Source organism: Strigops habroptila, chromosome 3 (genome assembly GCF_004027225.2).
Source record: "Strigops habroptila isolate Jane chromosome 3, bStrHab1.2.pri, whole genome shotgun sequence".
NCBI classification, from domain to species: domain Eukaryota; kingdom Metazoa; phylum Chordata; class Aves; order Psittaciformes; family Psittacidae; genus Strigops; species Strigops habroptila.
The window spans coordinates 50,495,674-50,513,245 of NC_044279.2; the positions used below are offsets into that span (position 1 = coordinate 50,495,674).

A 17,572-nucleotide genomic window follows, 5' to 3' on the forward strand; every position below is an offset into this window, starting at 1 on the left:
AGAATTCTTGATCCCCAAGTATTATTATTTATCACACACATTTTCAAAAATTGCAGTTCAAAGTGGGCATGACTTAACGCATACACATCTGGGTCTTCTTCCTGCATAGTTGTTCTGTCAGTGAAATATTTAATACCTCCGCAGTTTTCTAAATGGTTCAGTAAGTTCAGAAAATTTTAATGAAAAATATTTGAAACTAGTCCACTAAAACTTGTCATAATAGATGCAACATTTGTGCTGCATCTTTAAAACAAAATCTGTATATAATATATATACACATAGTATGTATACACTCGTGCATATGAATCTTCAGAAGATCAAGCAAAACAAGTAGTTTCTAAAAAGATATATTCTAGTATAATTTGCAACATGTCAAATTATAGTAAAATCATATGCTATTATTGTATTTGTGGTGGGACCCTTACAAAAAATGCTGGGAATTAAGGGAATGGGACACCTGAATCCTATTTTAACTGAAGGCTGTATTTAAATAGCAGAACTGTAACACAAATCATAAATAATGCATACTAACAGAGGGACAAACAGAATGGGAACAAGCCAAATGCAAAACCTTATTCCCAACCACTGAATAAATCCAAGATTCTCCTAACTTATACTACAATGGTTGTGACCTATATTTATCGTACAACCTGGGAAGGCTCTTCATCTAAGGCTTATAGTTTGAAATCTTGTCCCATGGGAAGCTCATCCAAAACACACCACCTACTTCCTATCTGACTTTGTACCATCCCTTCTGAATTCCTTCATTTACCCTCTCTTAGGTCAGACAAAGCACACTTAAAAAGCTTCCTCCTCGATTTTAGGTTTTTCACAATTCAACAGGCCCTACCTACTGGACTTTATTATCATATTGTGTTAATTGTGGCTGTCTTCATAACCCACTTGCTCCACAAACATTTTTCTATGCTACTCTTATCCATGAAATGCCCTGACTACCACGTAGAAGTTCATAAACTCTCTACTCTGGATTTATTTATACTTCACTGTATTTTGATGCTTACGGTCTCAATGAATAACTCACACTGCAAAACAACAATAGAAGAAAACAAGAAAAAATCCCCAATCAACTAGTTCAAAGATGGTGGGGGGAAACCAAGATTTCTCCTGGTTATCCTAACATTTTTGGATGTTTGACCACTCTTTTAAGGTTTCTTAAATTGAGACCTTTGGAACAATTTCCTTCACTACATGACTAGCTGAAAGAACAGTAGGGCAGCAGCTTAAGGAGTTTGCATAATATAAATAGGAGTTAACAAAGAACACCTGGATGTAGATATCTGTCTATTCTTTTCTCACTGACAAATACTGTACTTTGATAGAGGAAAAACTGCTGCATAGCATCCTTGGGTCCCCAAAACACTCCTATAAACTATACTATAAATATAAATATATAATATATATAAAATAGATATATTTATATTAGATATTTACAAAATCTAAAATTACACTCTATCATATAGAAACAGAAACTTATTATGAGCAAAGATAACTTACTATTTGCCACTATGTTAACAGACAGATTTTCACAAAGGGCAACTCAGCTCAATGAAAGAACCTTTGGCTAGACAAGCAGGTTCTAGTTACCTCCTAAACTATGTAAAGAGGATGCTATTCCAATTTCATCAAACTCTCAGTAGGAAAAAATACCCTCCAAAATAGTGGAAGTTCAGTGATGTAATAAGGGGCTGAAGTTGGGACAGTTAGGCCATTGAATTCCCCTCCTTTAGAAGTCAAAAAGCCTGTTGTACAGTCTACCACTGAAGAGTGAACTTTTGTTATCAATTTAATGTACTGTTCAAGGAAAGCCTTACGTAAAAAAGGTGACCTTGTAAGTTATCTTAGCCTTTAAGATCACTAATGTAAGTTCAACAGGAGCAAAGCAAACAATCAGGTCTTGCTACCCTAAGTCAAAGTATGTAATCATTAAGAAAATAGCACAGCCTAAACTGATTTTCCCAATTTGGCAGTTGCATCTTACAGTCTAGAGGCAGAGTCATCCCACCTCAGCATTACCACACTTTAAGCTCTGTGTGTCAAGGAAGAAGCGGTACAGACATCAGTACACTACAACTAGGTCACTAGCAAATCCATCAAGTATTTAAAACAACTTGTCTTTCCCAAGTCTGATTCAGAACTAAGGAATCAGAAACACGTTCGGGAATTCATGGCAAGACTTGGAAGCATGACAGTTAAAGGACTTCATTCCCTAACTAAACACAATTAAGAAAGTTTAGCCATCATCAAGCAAATAACTTCTGGTGCTACCGCATTTCTCAGTATACTTAAAAAAAAAGAACAAAATTAAACAAATGCAAGAATTAGCATTACTTCTAATTGTTATTAAGTCCTATTTACACTTTTTATATCCTGTTTATATCCAAGCTGAATCCAAGGCTGTTACAGAAATCCTGTAAATGTTCTGTGTATCAGGCCTGCAGTAACTGACATCACTGGGGTGAGTACAGATATAGAATAAAAAAAGTCCTTAAAAAAAAAGATAGCTCTAAAAGACAGGCAGAAACTTGTATAAGGGTTAGATTATTAACTACCCTTTAGGTGAACCCAAATTAAGATGTAATGACTGAAGAACTTGACAGAAATTAGCTAACAGTCAAACATTATAGTGATGACACCCAAAGCCACAGATTAAGAAAACAAACCTACCAAAAAAAAAAACATTAAGGCATTTTGTCTCCATCTGCCACTACCCAGAAGACGCTTTGTAATGGCTTGTTAATGGTTCAGTTATTTCTAGAGTCAAGTCAAAAGAACTATATAAACATTTGAGACAAATTCTGCTACACAGAGTATATTTAGGAGTTGATCTAAGAACTTACCAAAGAGATAGGATGTGTTTTCAATTTTGTCCATGGTATCTGCAAGGCAAAACATTATTCTAAAGCAAAGTAAATATTAAAAATACAGTAAAATAAATATTTTCTTTAGCATGTGGTTTTTGTATACAAATTATATTTGCAACTCCTGAACTCAGTTATATTACTTTCAAAATACCACATTGATCTTAAAATACTGTAAATTTATGCACACACATAAATTTATTTTAGGTGTTAAAAAGAGAACTTCAAAATTTATCACTGAGCAGAAAACAGAGGAACAAAATAGAATCTGTGCCTTTAATACCAAGTTGTCAAGCACGAGTAAAAGCAACACCGTCTTTCACATTCTTTCCTTTAAAAGGAAAGAAAATCCACATTTGCACTGTTGACCTGCAAGTAATTGAATGCCTGCAACAAAGCACCAAGTTCACTGCATTCAGAAAAATCAGGAAAATCTCCTATTAGGGAGGGAAACAAAACAGACAAACAAACAAACAAACAAAAACAGAAGACTAAAGAGATGCCAAAGTTTGACCAGATCATAACTGCTGTCAAAAAGAAGTCATAGCTTCACTTCTTACTCTCGTATTAGTATAATCTAGGAGAGATGATATACATTGCTTCAATTCCGAGCAGCCATTAGGACCAAAAAAGCAACCTCTACTAGATTTAGAGTGTTTCCACATTTCCCAGAGATCAGAATCCTTCAGAAAGATATTTTTGGAAATATGAAAGGAACAAGAGAGAAAGCAATAGAAAAAGAGCAGCAAAGAGAAGAAATAACACATTAAAAAAAATATATATGATAATAATAAATAACTGTAATAGACTCACTACCATGAGCAAATACATGCTTTTATCTCTACCCCTATTTTAGAACATGCAGGAATAAATTCTACTCAGGAAATAAATAAATAAAATTATCACTCCTTATCTTCATTGTTTCCATTCATATTTCAAGTCATCATGAGATACAAAAACTAGTAAGAAATTCTTGCTGGTAACGTCTTTGTTTTTCTCAAAAATTATATCAAGCACTCATCACAATTTTCTCAAATACGAAGTTGCTTGAAATTTTACAAAGACAGAAGGGAAAAAAATAAATATTTGCTTAATTACCATTCTGGCACAATAAAATACTTACCCTAATGGATGCTTTATTGCAAAAGACCTTGTTTATAGCAAGCCATGTTGGAAGATCCAGCATGTTCTGAAGTACCTCTTGATCCAGCTCTAAATTGGTCAGCTGACCTTCCCCCTTCAATGTGCTCAGGTTGATCTTGTCAGGTGACAGATTTTTGGTGAATCTAAAAACAAATATGCACCTTAAGTAAATGCAGATAAAGCAATTAGAACTGTCCCACACAGAGCTGACTTAAAGCAATGGTCAGGGGTTACGGAAATCCTCTTAGGTGCAATTTCACCCTGAAAAGAAATGGTACCATTGAATTGCTCTGTCCCTCTGAAGTTTTGCATCTCATTAACTCCATTCACAAATACGAAAACAAAAATTAAATATATTATGAGGTATCTTCTAATTTTTCCATCACCTGGAATAACAAATCCTTGATTCAAAGTATTTAACTATTTAATTTAAATTCTATCAGCTAGAGGTGAATCTATTTCACTGTTCTTTAGTTTTTCAAAAGTAGAAAAGAAAAAAAAAAAAAGCAAAACCTCTACAACTTACACTGTCATTCTTAGACCAAGCAGGAGCAGCTAGAATTCACTCAGAAGGAGTAACAAAAAGCTACTCCTTATAAACATTATATTTATTTATATATTTACAGTATTAATTAGATTTAACCACAGAATTTAATAAGATGTTAGAAAACCACATATATTTACATACACATAGCAGCATGGTGTATATAAAATATTGCTTGAAAACTTGAAAGTCAATCTGATATTCAACAGCTAAAAAATGTAACCATTTAAAAGAGTACATAGGCAATACATTTCATTATATTTCAAAGGCGTTCTGATTGGCTTTTTATTGTGATCTATGTGACTGTGTCAAATGGTTCACAATCTTGTGAGACAGATAGCATAGCAAAAATCACGGATAACCTAGCTGTAGCATTGTGTCTACCACAAGCTGAAGAAAAGGCTATACTTAACCACACTTGCATTCTGCCATGGAAAATGGTTTCTGCTCATGAATTGGGTCTAATTTTACAAGAATGGAGACAGCAAAGCCAATCTTGAGATAGTTCCAACATCCTTCAAACAGGCAAAATAAGAGCCATTCCCTCCCAACAAGGAGCAGAAGGACAGGGAAAGCAATCTCAACAAGGAGCACAACTTCCCCTCCTCCCTCTACATACTTCTATTAATTCTTCTGAGAGTGTTGCTTTGAATTTGTTACCTCTCCTTCGGTCAGCGAAAGCAAAAATGCTCTGGGTGCTGCCTCATTCAGCACAGACCAACACAAGAGGATCTCCACCTGTAAGACTACACCCTTTGTTTCACAGAAAGTCACAGAAAGAAACTCTTTACAGGTGAGTTGTGAGAAGGTATTTCAGGGGTAGGTACCTAGAGCAGGGAAATCTCTTCCTTCCACTTCCACAGCTGCAATGTGACTGATGAGTAGATGCTGAAAAGACTGTGGTGTTTCCCCAAGACCCATAGTAACTTCATAATATACAAACACCACATCTGCTTTGTCCAGAGCCAACTTTCCACTGAGGGTAACAACACTTTACATTTCTGTTCCCATTTCCTGTTCCTTCTAAACTCAGTTGTTCCGTAGACACTTTTGTTTGTCTGTTGAATATTTCCAGCACTTTAAAACTATTTCATACTATTTAATATAACAGGATAACCTTTAGTTTTATACAGCAGCCTCTAACTTAAGAAATAAAAGATTAGAAGTTGGCCAATTTGGGCAGCTAGCCCTACAAAACACAATGTGATCATACCCATTATTTAGAATTTACAAGAATTCAGATCTTTATGCATAAAATTAAAAGAAGAGCCAAATGACAAAAAGGACAGCATTCTGAATTTCAAATAAATAAATAAATGAATGGAAAGCCTTAGGGCAAACTCTCCAAATGGTATTGTTCTAGGATCCCATGGTACATCAAACCAGGACATGCCTCACTGAGCCGGAGTACTTTGACTTTTCTTTCTGTATGCTTCACAGTCAGTCAGAGACTCAGGGAAAAGATGTGCCACAGACACACTCATGTTGGTATAATCATCACTGATAAGATTGTTGCCCAGATAAAATCTGCAATTTAATATTTTAGTATTCTTAACTTTTAATTTTATTATTAAAAGTTAATATTATTCTAAATATTATGGTGTTGGAGATGTTTTCTGATATTTATTGCCAGACAAAATCTGAGGAGTCAGCATGGCTTTGGAGTTTGGCAAGCTATCTCTGTATCTAAAGAACCACTGTACCTCTTGGCCAGTACTGTAACCTAGAATGCTTAATTGCTTGAACTATGACAACTATGATATTTATGATACAGTTTTATGTAAAGCGGAGAAGTACTTTCCATAAAGTTAGGGTAGATTCATGTAATTCTGAATACGTAGTAATTAGAAATATTTGATTTTATCATGATGCTTCATGATTAGAAACCGTTGATTGGGGAAAACCATTTTAAAATTCTATATGAGCTTTTCATATAACTAACTATTCAGAACTAACTGTCACTGACTTCATGATATGCACACATCCTTCTCTCTGACTTGGCACATGCGAACAGCTCCCCCCCAGCTTGCCAACTGATTTTCACCCTGGTGTTCATTCCTCAGAGCGAGCTAATTACTCCTGAAAAACTGGGTCAAACTGGGAGCAGAGGGCTCAACAATTGGGCCAGTGCCCTGCACAACATCCCATGAAATCCTGACTGATGTTTCTTTCCTGGGGAACAGACCAAATATTAATACCCACTACTTGGTACATGAAGTAAATAGAACAGAGAAAAATGAAAGGGAAGGGCAAGAGGAATGGAAATAAAGGACATGGTCGAGTTCGCCAAAGCTTTCTGTTTCACTGTTTTGCTGTTCCAGTAGGACATCACTGTTATTGAGGCAATACATACTCAGTTTGCTAATACCACAAGATATTCTTAATAAAACTGTTTTCATGGATTTAGTTTCAATTTCACAAGCTACCCTTCCTTTCTCAAAACATACAATTTGAGGTTTGAATTACTATATTCAACAGCATGAATTTCAATTCAGTTTTAATATTCAGTTTCATAAGGCAGATTAATACTATAAAATATTTTACAATTTAAATGCCAGAATCCAGAAACAAAGTTGTGAATATCACAAGCAGCCTGACATATCTCCCTAGGGGGTGTGTGTGTATATATATATATACACACACACACACACACACACATACATAAAACCACATGCACTAAATATTACTATGCAGTTAGATTGATGGTTCAAATTTAATTTACAGAGCACAGACTAATAGTTTAGTGAAAAACATAAAAGACTGCACAATAACAACACAGTAGTAAGAATCAGATGTACAGTAATAAATTAAAATCATTGTATTTTGTCAGGACCACAACAGTTCTTTTAGTACTTTCAGTTCTTTTCTCTCTAAAAGAACTAAAACACCTATGCAGAAGATGCTTTTTTGTAATTTTCCTTGCCCAGTTTTGTTTGTGACAACACGGGCTTGGAGCTCTGAACAGAGCACTCCACCATTCTTGCAGAGAAGATGGCCAAGAAGTAAAACTAGAAATAAAAAAACAATGGAGAAGATGGGAGAAACACTTCTGTGAAAGCACAAGCTTATGGTTTGTCTAATAAAGGCCAAAGACCACATGAAGCTTGGAGCAGCATGCCACAAAGGTTTGGAGAGAATACCAGATGCCTTGTCATGTTCATCAACAGGAACTCCAACCTCTGGATTTAACAGAGAAATTACAAAAGTCTGGATCCCATTTGGATATGGGATTCTCAGCTGTTTTGCACATATAATGAACATACAATCTCTTCCACCAGGCTCTACCATCTGCCTCCCCTGCTTTTTAAATAAAATTCCTGCAGGGACTTGATCCTACATTTATGCTCTAATCATGACAGACTATTAAATCAGAATATGTGCCACATGTTTTGCTTATCACCTTGTTATTAACTAGAATGCCTTAAAAAGATCTACAGTTTAAAACAACCGGCTCTGAAAAAGGGAAGCGTGGCCTACCAAGGACTAGGAACTATATCAATAATAAAACAGCAGAAATGGAACAGAAAGATAACTGGGGTTTTTTCCTGTTTCACTTGGATGAACCATGTTAGTAGATTACTAAGGAACTCTATGAGACTTCTGAAGCAAGAAAAACAGCCTTTTTTCAGCTGAGTTTCCAAGAAAGATATTGGCTTCCCATGACTACGTAACAGACAGAGGGATGTCTACTATAGTTCTGCTCACTGTACCACTTCAAATTTTAAGACTTCTGGTTTAAATAGAAGATGAACAGAACTAACTCTTTGTCAAATCTGCCACAGAAACAAAGCATTGGGATCACCAGTGTATGTACCAGTGGATGATCTCCTTTCATCCCATGTAACACCACAAATCAAAGATGATTTTCAGTAAATGGCCTGAACTTAAAAACAAACAAACAAACAAACAAATTAAATCCCTCCCACCTTTAAATAAGGAAGGAAAAAAAAAAGTCACAGCAAATAGCATGCTGTAGGCAACATACGATTTCCTCTCTCATATTTTCTTTCCTATAGCCAGAAGAAATATCAGTGTCTCAGAAACAAAGCATCACCTGCAAATACTAAGTTCAGGAGCATTGCTATACTTTTCCCCATGGCAGCACAAGCCCAAAATACCAAGATGCTTTGATCTACTCAGATGGCTGCAAGTCCTAGATAACAAAAAGACAAACTCCCTAGATTAAGAAACAACTCTAAGCACAATGACAATCAGAAGAATTCTTACTAGCATTCTCGATCCGGGTATGACAAAAAAGAAAACAAAAGGTGAGACAGACTACAGTCATACAGGATAAAAGATTCAGCTGCCACTAAGTGAATGGCAGACAGATGAAAGACAAGACTTCATAGATGCAACAAGTGATTGACCTGTATTGAAACAGTAAGGCACTAAGGAAAATTCTGCATGAATGCGATAGACCAGGTGGGAGGAGCGGGGAAATAAACCCCCCAAACTTCTGTAAAATATGTCTACCTATGAAACAAGATTAGAATCAAGCAACTCATATCTTCTTTTAGTAATTTAAAAGCTTCAACGAAAAAGCATCACAAAACCTGCTACGAAAAAGTAACTATACAGTAAAGGCTTAAGGTTAGTAGAAATTGGTTAGAAGACTGCAAGAGCAACAATATCTAGTATGTCTGAAGGCACTGAATACATTTAGTGATGCCCTAGAAAAAAAATGGTGAAATAACAGAAACCTGTGAGTGGATCCTGGCTGTCCTAGGGATATTCTAATTTTAATACATAAAAGTAGTATTTCACCCAGCAAGAAACCATTAACTATGGTTTATGTAAGATTTGGTGTAAGTGACTTTTAGCTCCACAGGCTGAGTTAAAACGTGTAAAAGTTGACAGGTAAGATTAAACTCACATTCATCTAGTGCACAGAAAACTGACCTTCTGAGGAACCCAAGAGATCAACAAATGGCTCTGCAGCAACAGCTGACTCATTGATGATGCAAGATACTGAACATCTGAAGATATAATTCATGGAAACTACTGGGTTCTAAGTGAAAGATACATTTTTAGGACATAAAGCTGGGAGATAAGAGACAAATGATGAAAAACTGCCTGCAATACATGAAGGCTTAAGTACTTCTGTGCATAAAAAATGAATGGTAAGTAGTACTAAATATCACCACAAAACATGATGGCATGCCCTCATCTTGGCCATTATATCCATTTCTGAAAATTTTAAAGCTAATTTAGAAACAGAGAGGATAAACAAAAACATTAATGACAAAGTAATGAACACTGCACAAAAAGCTAACTGGATGCTTATTTATCTTACCATAAGAACAAAAACACACTCAAAACTAAAAAAGAACACATTTAAAGCCAGTAAAAGGAAACACTCATTGCAAAACATTTTAATGCCCGTGAAAACATCAGGAGAGAATACAGTACCAAAATCAAAAGCTTAAAAGAATTAAAAAAAAATAAAAAAAAAAAATAGAAAAAATAAAAAAAAAAAGGCACTTGTGGTAGGGTTTGTAGGGAAAAGTAATACCTTTATGCCTACAACATAGTAGGATTAACCAGGCACACTCTGATACATAAATACGTAAGTTCTTTACTTAAGAATAGTACGTTACACTAAAAATAAACAATTGTGAGAATAAATTTAAATACTTCTGGACAAAAATACTCCCATAAACAATGGAACTCCTACAGCCTGCACCAGGAAGAGAGCATCACCATAGCACTGCCAAATCTCACCACCACCGTTAGCAGCCAGTGGGTAACCAGCACGCAAGTCTATAGAGGACATAACTTTGGTGGTCTGAGAGGCTATCCTCCAGCCTTTATCCAAAATCATTAGTATCAGCAATGCTGTGACCTGCACGGATTCCCAAATACCATGCAGTTTCCTCCCAAGAAGCCCTAACAGTAGAGGAACTGCAAGGGCTACCATTACCTCATTCTACAAGCTGTAGGGAGTCACAGGGAACTCCTAAACAGCAATACCAACTGAAGCAGCTATACCTGTCACCAGACTTTTCAAGTACACCCCTCACTACCCGTGATACCTGACTAGCACTTTCTTGCACCCTTCAATTTGTACAGGAGAAGAGTATCACCCCTTTACCCACAGGTAATGTGGCCACCCCACATGAATGCCTGTGTGCTCTATTTAATCACACCTTGAACTTCTGTAGAATTGTCAGGTGTGTATTCGGTGGCTGGATCCAAGATGGAGAACCCTGCATAGCCTGCTGGATGTCAAGCATGGAGAGAATCTACATGATCTGCTGCACACCATCTTGAGGAGGCGCTCAGGGGCCAACCCTTTGGAGCATGACAGGGCATTGCCCTGTTTGCACACCCAGTCTGGACCTACCGCTCTCAGATGGCTGCGACTTATAGCATACTAGACAAGTCCGAAATTCTACCTATCACCCTACAGCTTCAGAAAGTGGAACTTTTCAGGCTCTATACAGGATCTGAACCACCTAACACTCACGAGGCCTTTTGACTTACCATGGTCTAAAGACAGATCTTCCTTTCCAGACAAATCACTAATTAGGACCCCGACTCAACAACCAGCCCATACTCGCATTACACATCTTGTGCAGTGTCACAACATCCCCCTTATCATTCCTACCCTAGGAGGTGAAGCACTGAATAGTACATCTGCTTTGCTGATACTTTACAAATAAGTGCTTCCATTTCATCACGACACAGGAGGACTTCAGCTGAGTTCCTAAAGACAGCTTAGTACACTCATGTATTCACCCTAAGACCCATTCCATACTTTCTCAAATACTGACATCTCCACCAACTCTCTTCACAGTATATAAAGCTACAGTTAATTCTGTAATAATACATACAGGAGATTATTTTCTATTTTGAAAAACTACTGGTTGCTCTTTGGGAACAGGCAGAACTGAAACAGCTGCTGTCATCAATGGCTATTATCTAATTATGTGTCATGCAGCAGATCTGCTCAGACATTTATGCACATGCTGAGCACTGTACATAAATGAGGAGCTTAGAAGATGATCATCATTCATGCAGTGTAAGTAAAATATTGCTCAAGCAATTTCTGTTTATGACAAATCCTTATATAGACTAATATTAGCTTTTCTCTTCTGTGAGTCTTCTCACGTATTACACAAGCACAGAAACAGTCTATATTATCAGACCCCAAAAACTTGTTTCAAACATGACAGTGCTACACAACAGACCTTAGCACATATGTTGAGTGTATGATAACATAAAATCCTTAATATACTCAATCATACATGGCAAGGTAATGCACCTTCCACACTGCAGACAGCAAAAATAACACCTCACATTTTAAGAATTTGCTTATAACTTATGACTGGATGACTAATAAATTCCACTCAAAATACAACATTCTGTATCCAATGCAAAGAAAAGCCACTTGATGCAAAATAATTTTCTAAATTTAAAATCGAGAAATAATGGTGCAGTGTAAAAGCATGACAACATCTGACTTTTGAGAACTGCATCATTTATTAATGTGACATTAGCAGATATCTTTTTAATGCTAACTGATCAGATATCACAACAAAATATTTTGATAAGACAAACTATAAGGACAATTAAAAACTCAGCAGCTGCTCTTTTACGTGAATTGGGTAAAAAGCTGACCAATCCTTCATGTATCAATACAGAGATAAAAAATATCAAGTTAAAAAAAGGAATTAAGTAGGCATAAATGATAAACAGCAAAATTCAAATAACCTAAAGATACTGAGAAGATTACATTTAGAAAATACACATAAAGGTATGTTTATAATATTTATGTTTATAATGGGATTGCTGATTTACTTCACAAACCAGTTTTGCAAATTTAATTTAGGACTTAAAAAAATAATAATAAAAAGCCCACATAGCTGCACAGCAAACAAATATTTTTTGCAGAGTTGTAAGTTACAAAAAAGAAAAAAAAAAAAAAACACAAAAACAAACCAGAAGACAAAACCAAATAACATTTTATAGAGCTCATTTCACTCCCAAATTTATACAGATGCATACCACCTCTTACATGTACTCTACAAAGGTGGGAGAGGGGAAGTTACCTGAGGGCAAGGTATTCAGACAAAAGGCCCCTATTCCTGGTGAAAGCAAGTGGTCAGTTGCCACGGCTTCTGAGAAGCTTCTGGTACTCATTTTGGTAGTAAGGATATTCACAGCAAACCAATCTCCACCAGAGCCAGCTGGGATCGCTGCAGGGAATGGGACACAGGGGACACACAAGGGATCAAGTTCAAAGGGAAAAAGGAGTGATACAATAATGTAAGAGAGTTTTAGCTAAAGATAACTGCAGTACAACATTTTGTTACACATCATGACATTGTAGAACTAAAAAAGAAAGAGACTTGTGTAAAATGCTACATTTTCCCATGAGAATATCCCTTGCTGTCTGATACAATACTGCAGCCATGTTTAAATGAGCAGCTTATAGAGAAAATTTTAATCACGCAGAAAAAGTCTATATAATATAGTCAAGTGGTTTCAGAGATACTCAGTAAGTATATTTGGAATGCGAGAAGGAAGATAGCCTGGAGATACAGCATAAGGGTTTTTATTTTATTTGGAAATAGGAGATGACTTTTCAGTTTTGTTTTGCCTAGCCCAAGATTTATCAAGCGCACATGGATTTCCATCCATGGAAGTGTTCGAGGCTGGGTTGGAAGGGGCTTTGAGTACCCTGGTCTAGTGGAAGGTGTCCCTGCCCGTGGTAGGGGGGCTGGAACTAGACGATCTTTAAGGTCCCTTCCAAGCCAAACCTCTCTATGATGCCATATGATTTTATGATTTGCTCCTATTTAAGGCGTCTCAACTTCATCTATTCAAAATTCACATTAAAGAAACATGACTCTACAGGCACAAGGGAACAGGACTTCTTGGATTTGTTTTTGTATTTGGGGCAGTCCTACAAAGACCTGCACACACTTGACATTCTGATTTTGCAGGCTATGAAATTTTAGTACATTAAGCTTCCCAAAAATTAAAAATTAGAACCTTTAATTTTGGAAAACGTGGTAATCTAAAAAAACAATCTTTTTTGTTAACTGTCTTCACTTTGAAAAGATGCTTCAGCCAAAATATAATTAATTCCTTTTGGCTACAATAAAACACAAGCATTTGGGCAGTGCCCTTGGTGGGCAGTTTGTTGGGGTATCTGAACAGTGTTTAAAAGATATATCACTAAAGTGAATTACAGATACCTAGTTACAAATGATTATTTTTCTCGGGTCTCCAGATTCCTAGCAATGGGAGCAACTACAACATGAGAATTGTTCCAGAAGCATGCAGCCCACATAACTTCCAGATTCCTAGGTAGCTGATCCCAAGGTTACTTCCTTGGGAGTCAGACAACAGAAGCCACCAACTTCTCTGAGAAAATAAAAGCTCTGGCATTCTCAAGCTATATGACAAGCTGCATAGCAGAGCTGCCACAAAATCTGTGCTGAGGGCATTCTTCACACTAGAAGGCTTGTACATCCATGCAGGGGAGCCTGGAAGTACTAAAAGCCACAGCCTGAATTGAAGCTCTTTTCCTACCTTCCTCTCCTGCTTCTTTTCATGAAAAGATGAGACAATAACGAGATCCAAACCCCAGTTAGCACCAGCTCCACAAAGGTGTACAGAATGACTCCTTCGGGAGCTACCGCATTGAGAAACCTGAGTTCCCCTGCAAACAGCCAAAACCTTAGCAAGTTGTGTAATGACTTGTTAGCAATTATTCTCATGATTTACAAAAAAATTGTGAAACAAATCACTTCGTGCTACCCTTTGTAAGGCCACTAAGGTTTCATCAGAAAATATCTAATCTCCTTTGGCCAATCTGCTTGTAGAAGAAAGCAACAAAAATAGAACAAAATACACTTTAACAGGCACCTCTCACTCTGCAAGCTTAGCACCTACTTCTATACCCCTTTGGTATTTAAGAAAACAAACACAAAAAAAAAAAAACAAACCACAAAACACCAAGGCTTCAGCAAGAGAAATACCAAATTTCAAAAGATATAAGAATGAAAACAAAGCCTACAGTTACATACTCCATACTAATTGAAAATAAGATACAATTTTATTACTCACAGGCTTTATCCAAATACCCTTTTTTCCTGAGAATGCTTCACGCTAGCATATTAGCTACTTGAGCACAAAGTAATCTTCAAAATCATTTTTATTCTGAAACTTATTTCCCATCAAAACTATTCTGAGAAATGTTTAAAGAAAATGATCCCATACTATACAAGTAAAATGCTGCTAATTCCTGTTGATATTGCAAACGCATTCTTATTTTGTATACATGAGTTGTCCGACTCCAGCAAAGCTTCAGCAGAACTTTAGTTGTACAAATAAAAAGTCTGCAGAATCAGCATCCAGATTTATAACACATTTCAAAAATAATATAATACAAACTGAAAACTAGAAATCAAATTCTGTGCACTTATTTTATTAACCTAAATGCTACTGAAAGCTTAAGACATCCTTCTGAGATGTAACACAAGATTTAATATTAAATCTTAATAAACGTAATGATTAAGAATTCTACCAGTAAATAAATTATTGCTCATTTATCTCCAAAATACTTTTATAATTTCATAAAGCACCACAGCAATTTCAGCTTGGCATTTTGGAAGATGTGCTGTTACAAAAGCTTAAAATGCAATACAATGCACGAAGCTACTAAAAAATAGAAGTCTTTTACTGTTGTTGAAAAAAAGCATTTATTGATTTCTTTATGTTCATCATAGCATTACCAACACATTCCCACAGACAAAACTGTTGGCATGAAGTCTCCACTTAAATATAAAAAGTATTGAATTACAAACAGAAGGGAATTTCAGAAATACAGGATTACAATGAAACTTTAAATTGCTCTTTGTCCGTGTCCTCTTCTGCTGTCTCAAGCAATTCTGCTTTACTACCTGTCCTTTTGCAAAGTCTTTCACTAGGTGCAGCATTTAAACATAGGCATTATGTGAACATGTTCCATAAGCATTCAGATTCTACACAGATTCATTCAGAACAACATAGATTGTTAAGTCTACATTGTGTTTTGCAACTTTCCCACATACTACACAAGCCAATGAAGGCAGTCACATTGAATACACTGCAAAATCTTAAGTACAAGCAAAGAGAGAAGCTGGTTTACGCTTATTCTAGGAAAAGTACACACTTTGTTCTTTGGCTTTCACAAAATTAAAGTGACATAGAAGTGGAATACACAAAACTGAAAATATGCAAAAAATTCTACTTCTTTTGCTACCAGCAGAAGTTTCAAAGCTCACCTAAATAATTTTGGGCATTCAGCTACAGGAAGGAACAAGCCCATTCTGGACAAATAAAGGTGTTATGCTGGTAGATTCCTAAAAGGAGTCACCTCAGGTCTCTTAAGACAGCAACATCCCGCACCAAACAGGCATGTCTTACTGCTATAAAAGCAAGGTGATACGCAGGTCAAATACTTAGGTAGGACATGTATCAGTGAAGTTGTACCAGATAATGTAGGATATCACTGTTTACAGCAGAGTCAGCTGATTCCTGACAGTCATGCAATTAGTACACTATTCTCTGTAAAACCAATCTTCATATGCATTTTAGAATGATTTCCCAACTGAGGTGAAAAAAGTTGTCAAAATAGAAGAAAACTGCAGTACATTTTGAAATCTTAGTATTTTCACATCTATTGCTTCAGATGAGCAGAAGAAAAGAAGGTCTAAGTTCACACAGAACATTAACTAATGACACAAACTGAAAACAATTTGGGTTTCTGCCATACCAAACACTGTAAAACTTCTTACTGTTTTCTTTGTGAAAATAGCAAATAAGATTCAAAGAAAGTAATTTTAAAAGTTGAAATATGTATGAATAAAATATGTACGAAAACGTTGGTAAATTTAAGAGATAATATCTAACTGAGATGAAAAATGTCATATTCAATGGAGCTATTTCACTCAATGTAGAAGCAAAGTTTGTAAGCTTTCTTTCATGCTTAGATATATTTTGAGAAACAAAACTGTTTTTCAGAGAGGCATGGATATTGCAGATTCTTACACAGAAGACTCAGACTACTCATTAACTAGAAAGGGAATTTCGGTCAATGATACTAAAAGCCAAAACCACCTGAAAAAAACCCCTTAGACAAGTCTCTTTCAGTAATACCCAATCTCTATCAATACCAAGAACTCAAGATTCAAACCCCTGTGGTGGATGATCCCCTTATAATCACAGACAGCATAACAGGAACACTATTGTGAACTTGCATAGTGCAATCTAAAGTCCTTCTGGAAGTCTTTAACACTATTGTTTTATGTAGTTGTCTCAAAGTCTAACTGGAAAAAGAAGTAATGCTGAAGGCTATGCTTTTATCATAGCAGAGCAGTGCACAGAAAATCTTGCAGTAAGAAGTGCTGTTCAAGAAGAAATCTCTTCACCTATGAAAACATGTAACAGTACATATGAAGATTCAACATGAGTTTCAGTTCACTGGGGAAGATCTTGACTAAGTGATCCCAACACTACACAGAAGACTCCTCAGTACAGTGTCTCATTCCTACCTTTGTAAAAGACGTATCCACACAGACCCTCGCTTCATTTTAGGGCACATATATTACGAAATAAAGACACTCCACCATCCACATTCACAAAAAAACACTCCTCACACAATATGGAGCTGACAAAAATTCAAGCCTCCAAATGACAAACTCACGTATCCAGCTTCACAAATAACATTTAGTTCCATATCCTACACCAAGCACCACATAATCTGAAAAACAACAAAAAAATTCTGTTCTCCCGCTTCCCTCCTTCTCATTTTCTACCACAGCTTTGGAGAAGAACAACGCATGTTGAACACAGAGGTCATAGCGTATATTTTAGAATTTTTTTAAAGACTGTGAGAAAGCTAAAAATTCATACCAGATCCTGACATAAGCTACAGGTTTCTGACAAACTGAGTAAATACTACCTCCACTGTTCTTAAGATGCAATATAGAGAAAAACCTTCTGTAAAGGT

The 17,572-nt window shown here is 36.2% G+C and overlaps 1 protein-coding gene across 2 annotated transcripts in view; it reads right to left on the reverse strand.

The window, feature by feature from the left end:
* The window catches only part of UHRF1BP1L (UHRF1 binding protein 1 like), a 55,437-nt gene that overhangs the window by 34,822 nt on the left and 3,043 nt on the right, over positions 1-17,572 (reverse strand). Inside the window, exons 2-4 of one of the 2 annotated variants that reach the window (XM_030478596.1) lie at positions 12,621-12,767; positions 4,003-4,165; positions 2,859-2,897 (exon numbers count right to left, since the gene is read on the reverse strand). In XM_030478596.1, the coding sequence (XP_030334456.1) occupies positions 2,859-2,897; positions 4,003-4,065 (102 nt within the window). In that variant the 5' untranslated portion in view covers positions 4,066-4,165; positions 12,621-12,767. The remainder of the gene's footprint in view (positions 1-2,858; positions 2,898-4,002; positions 4,166-12,620; positions 12,768-17,572) is intronic. The other variant, XM_030478595.1, reaches the window with a different exon arrangement.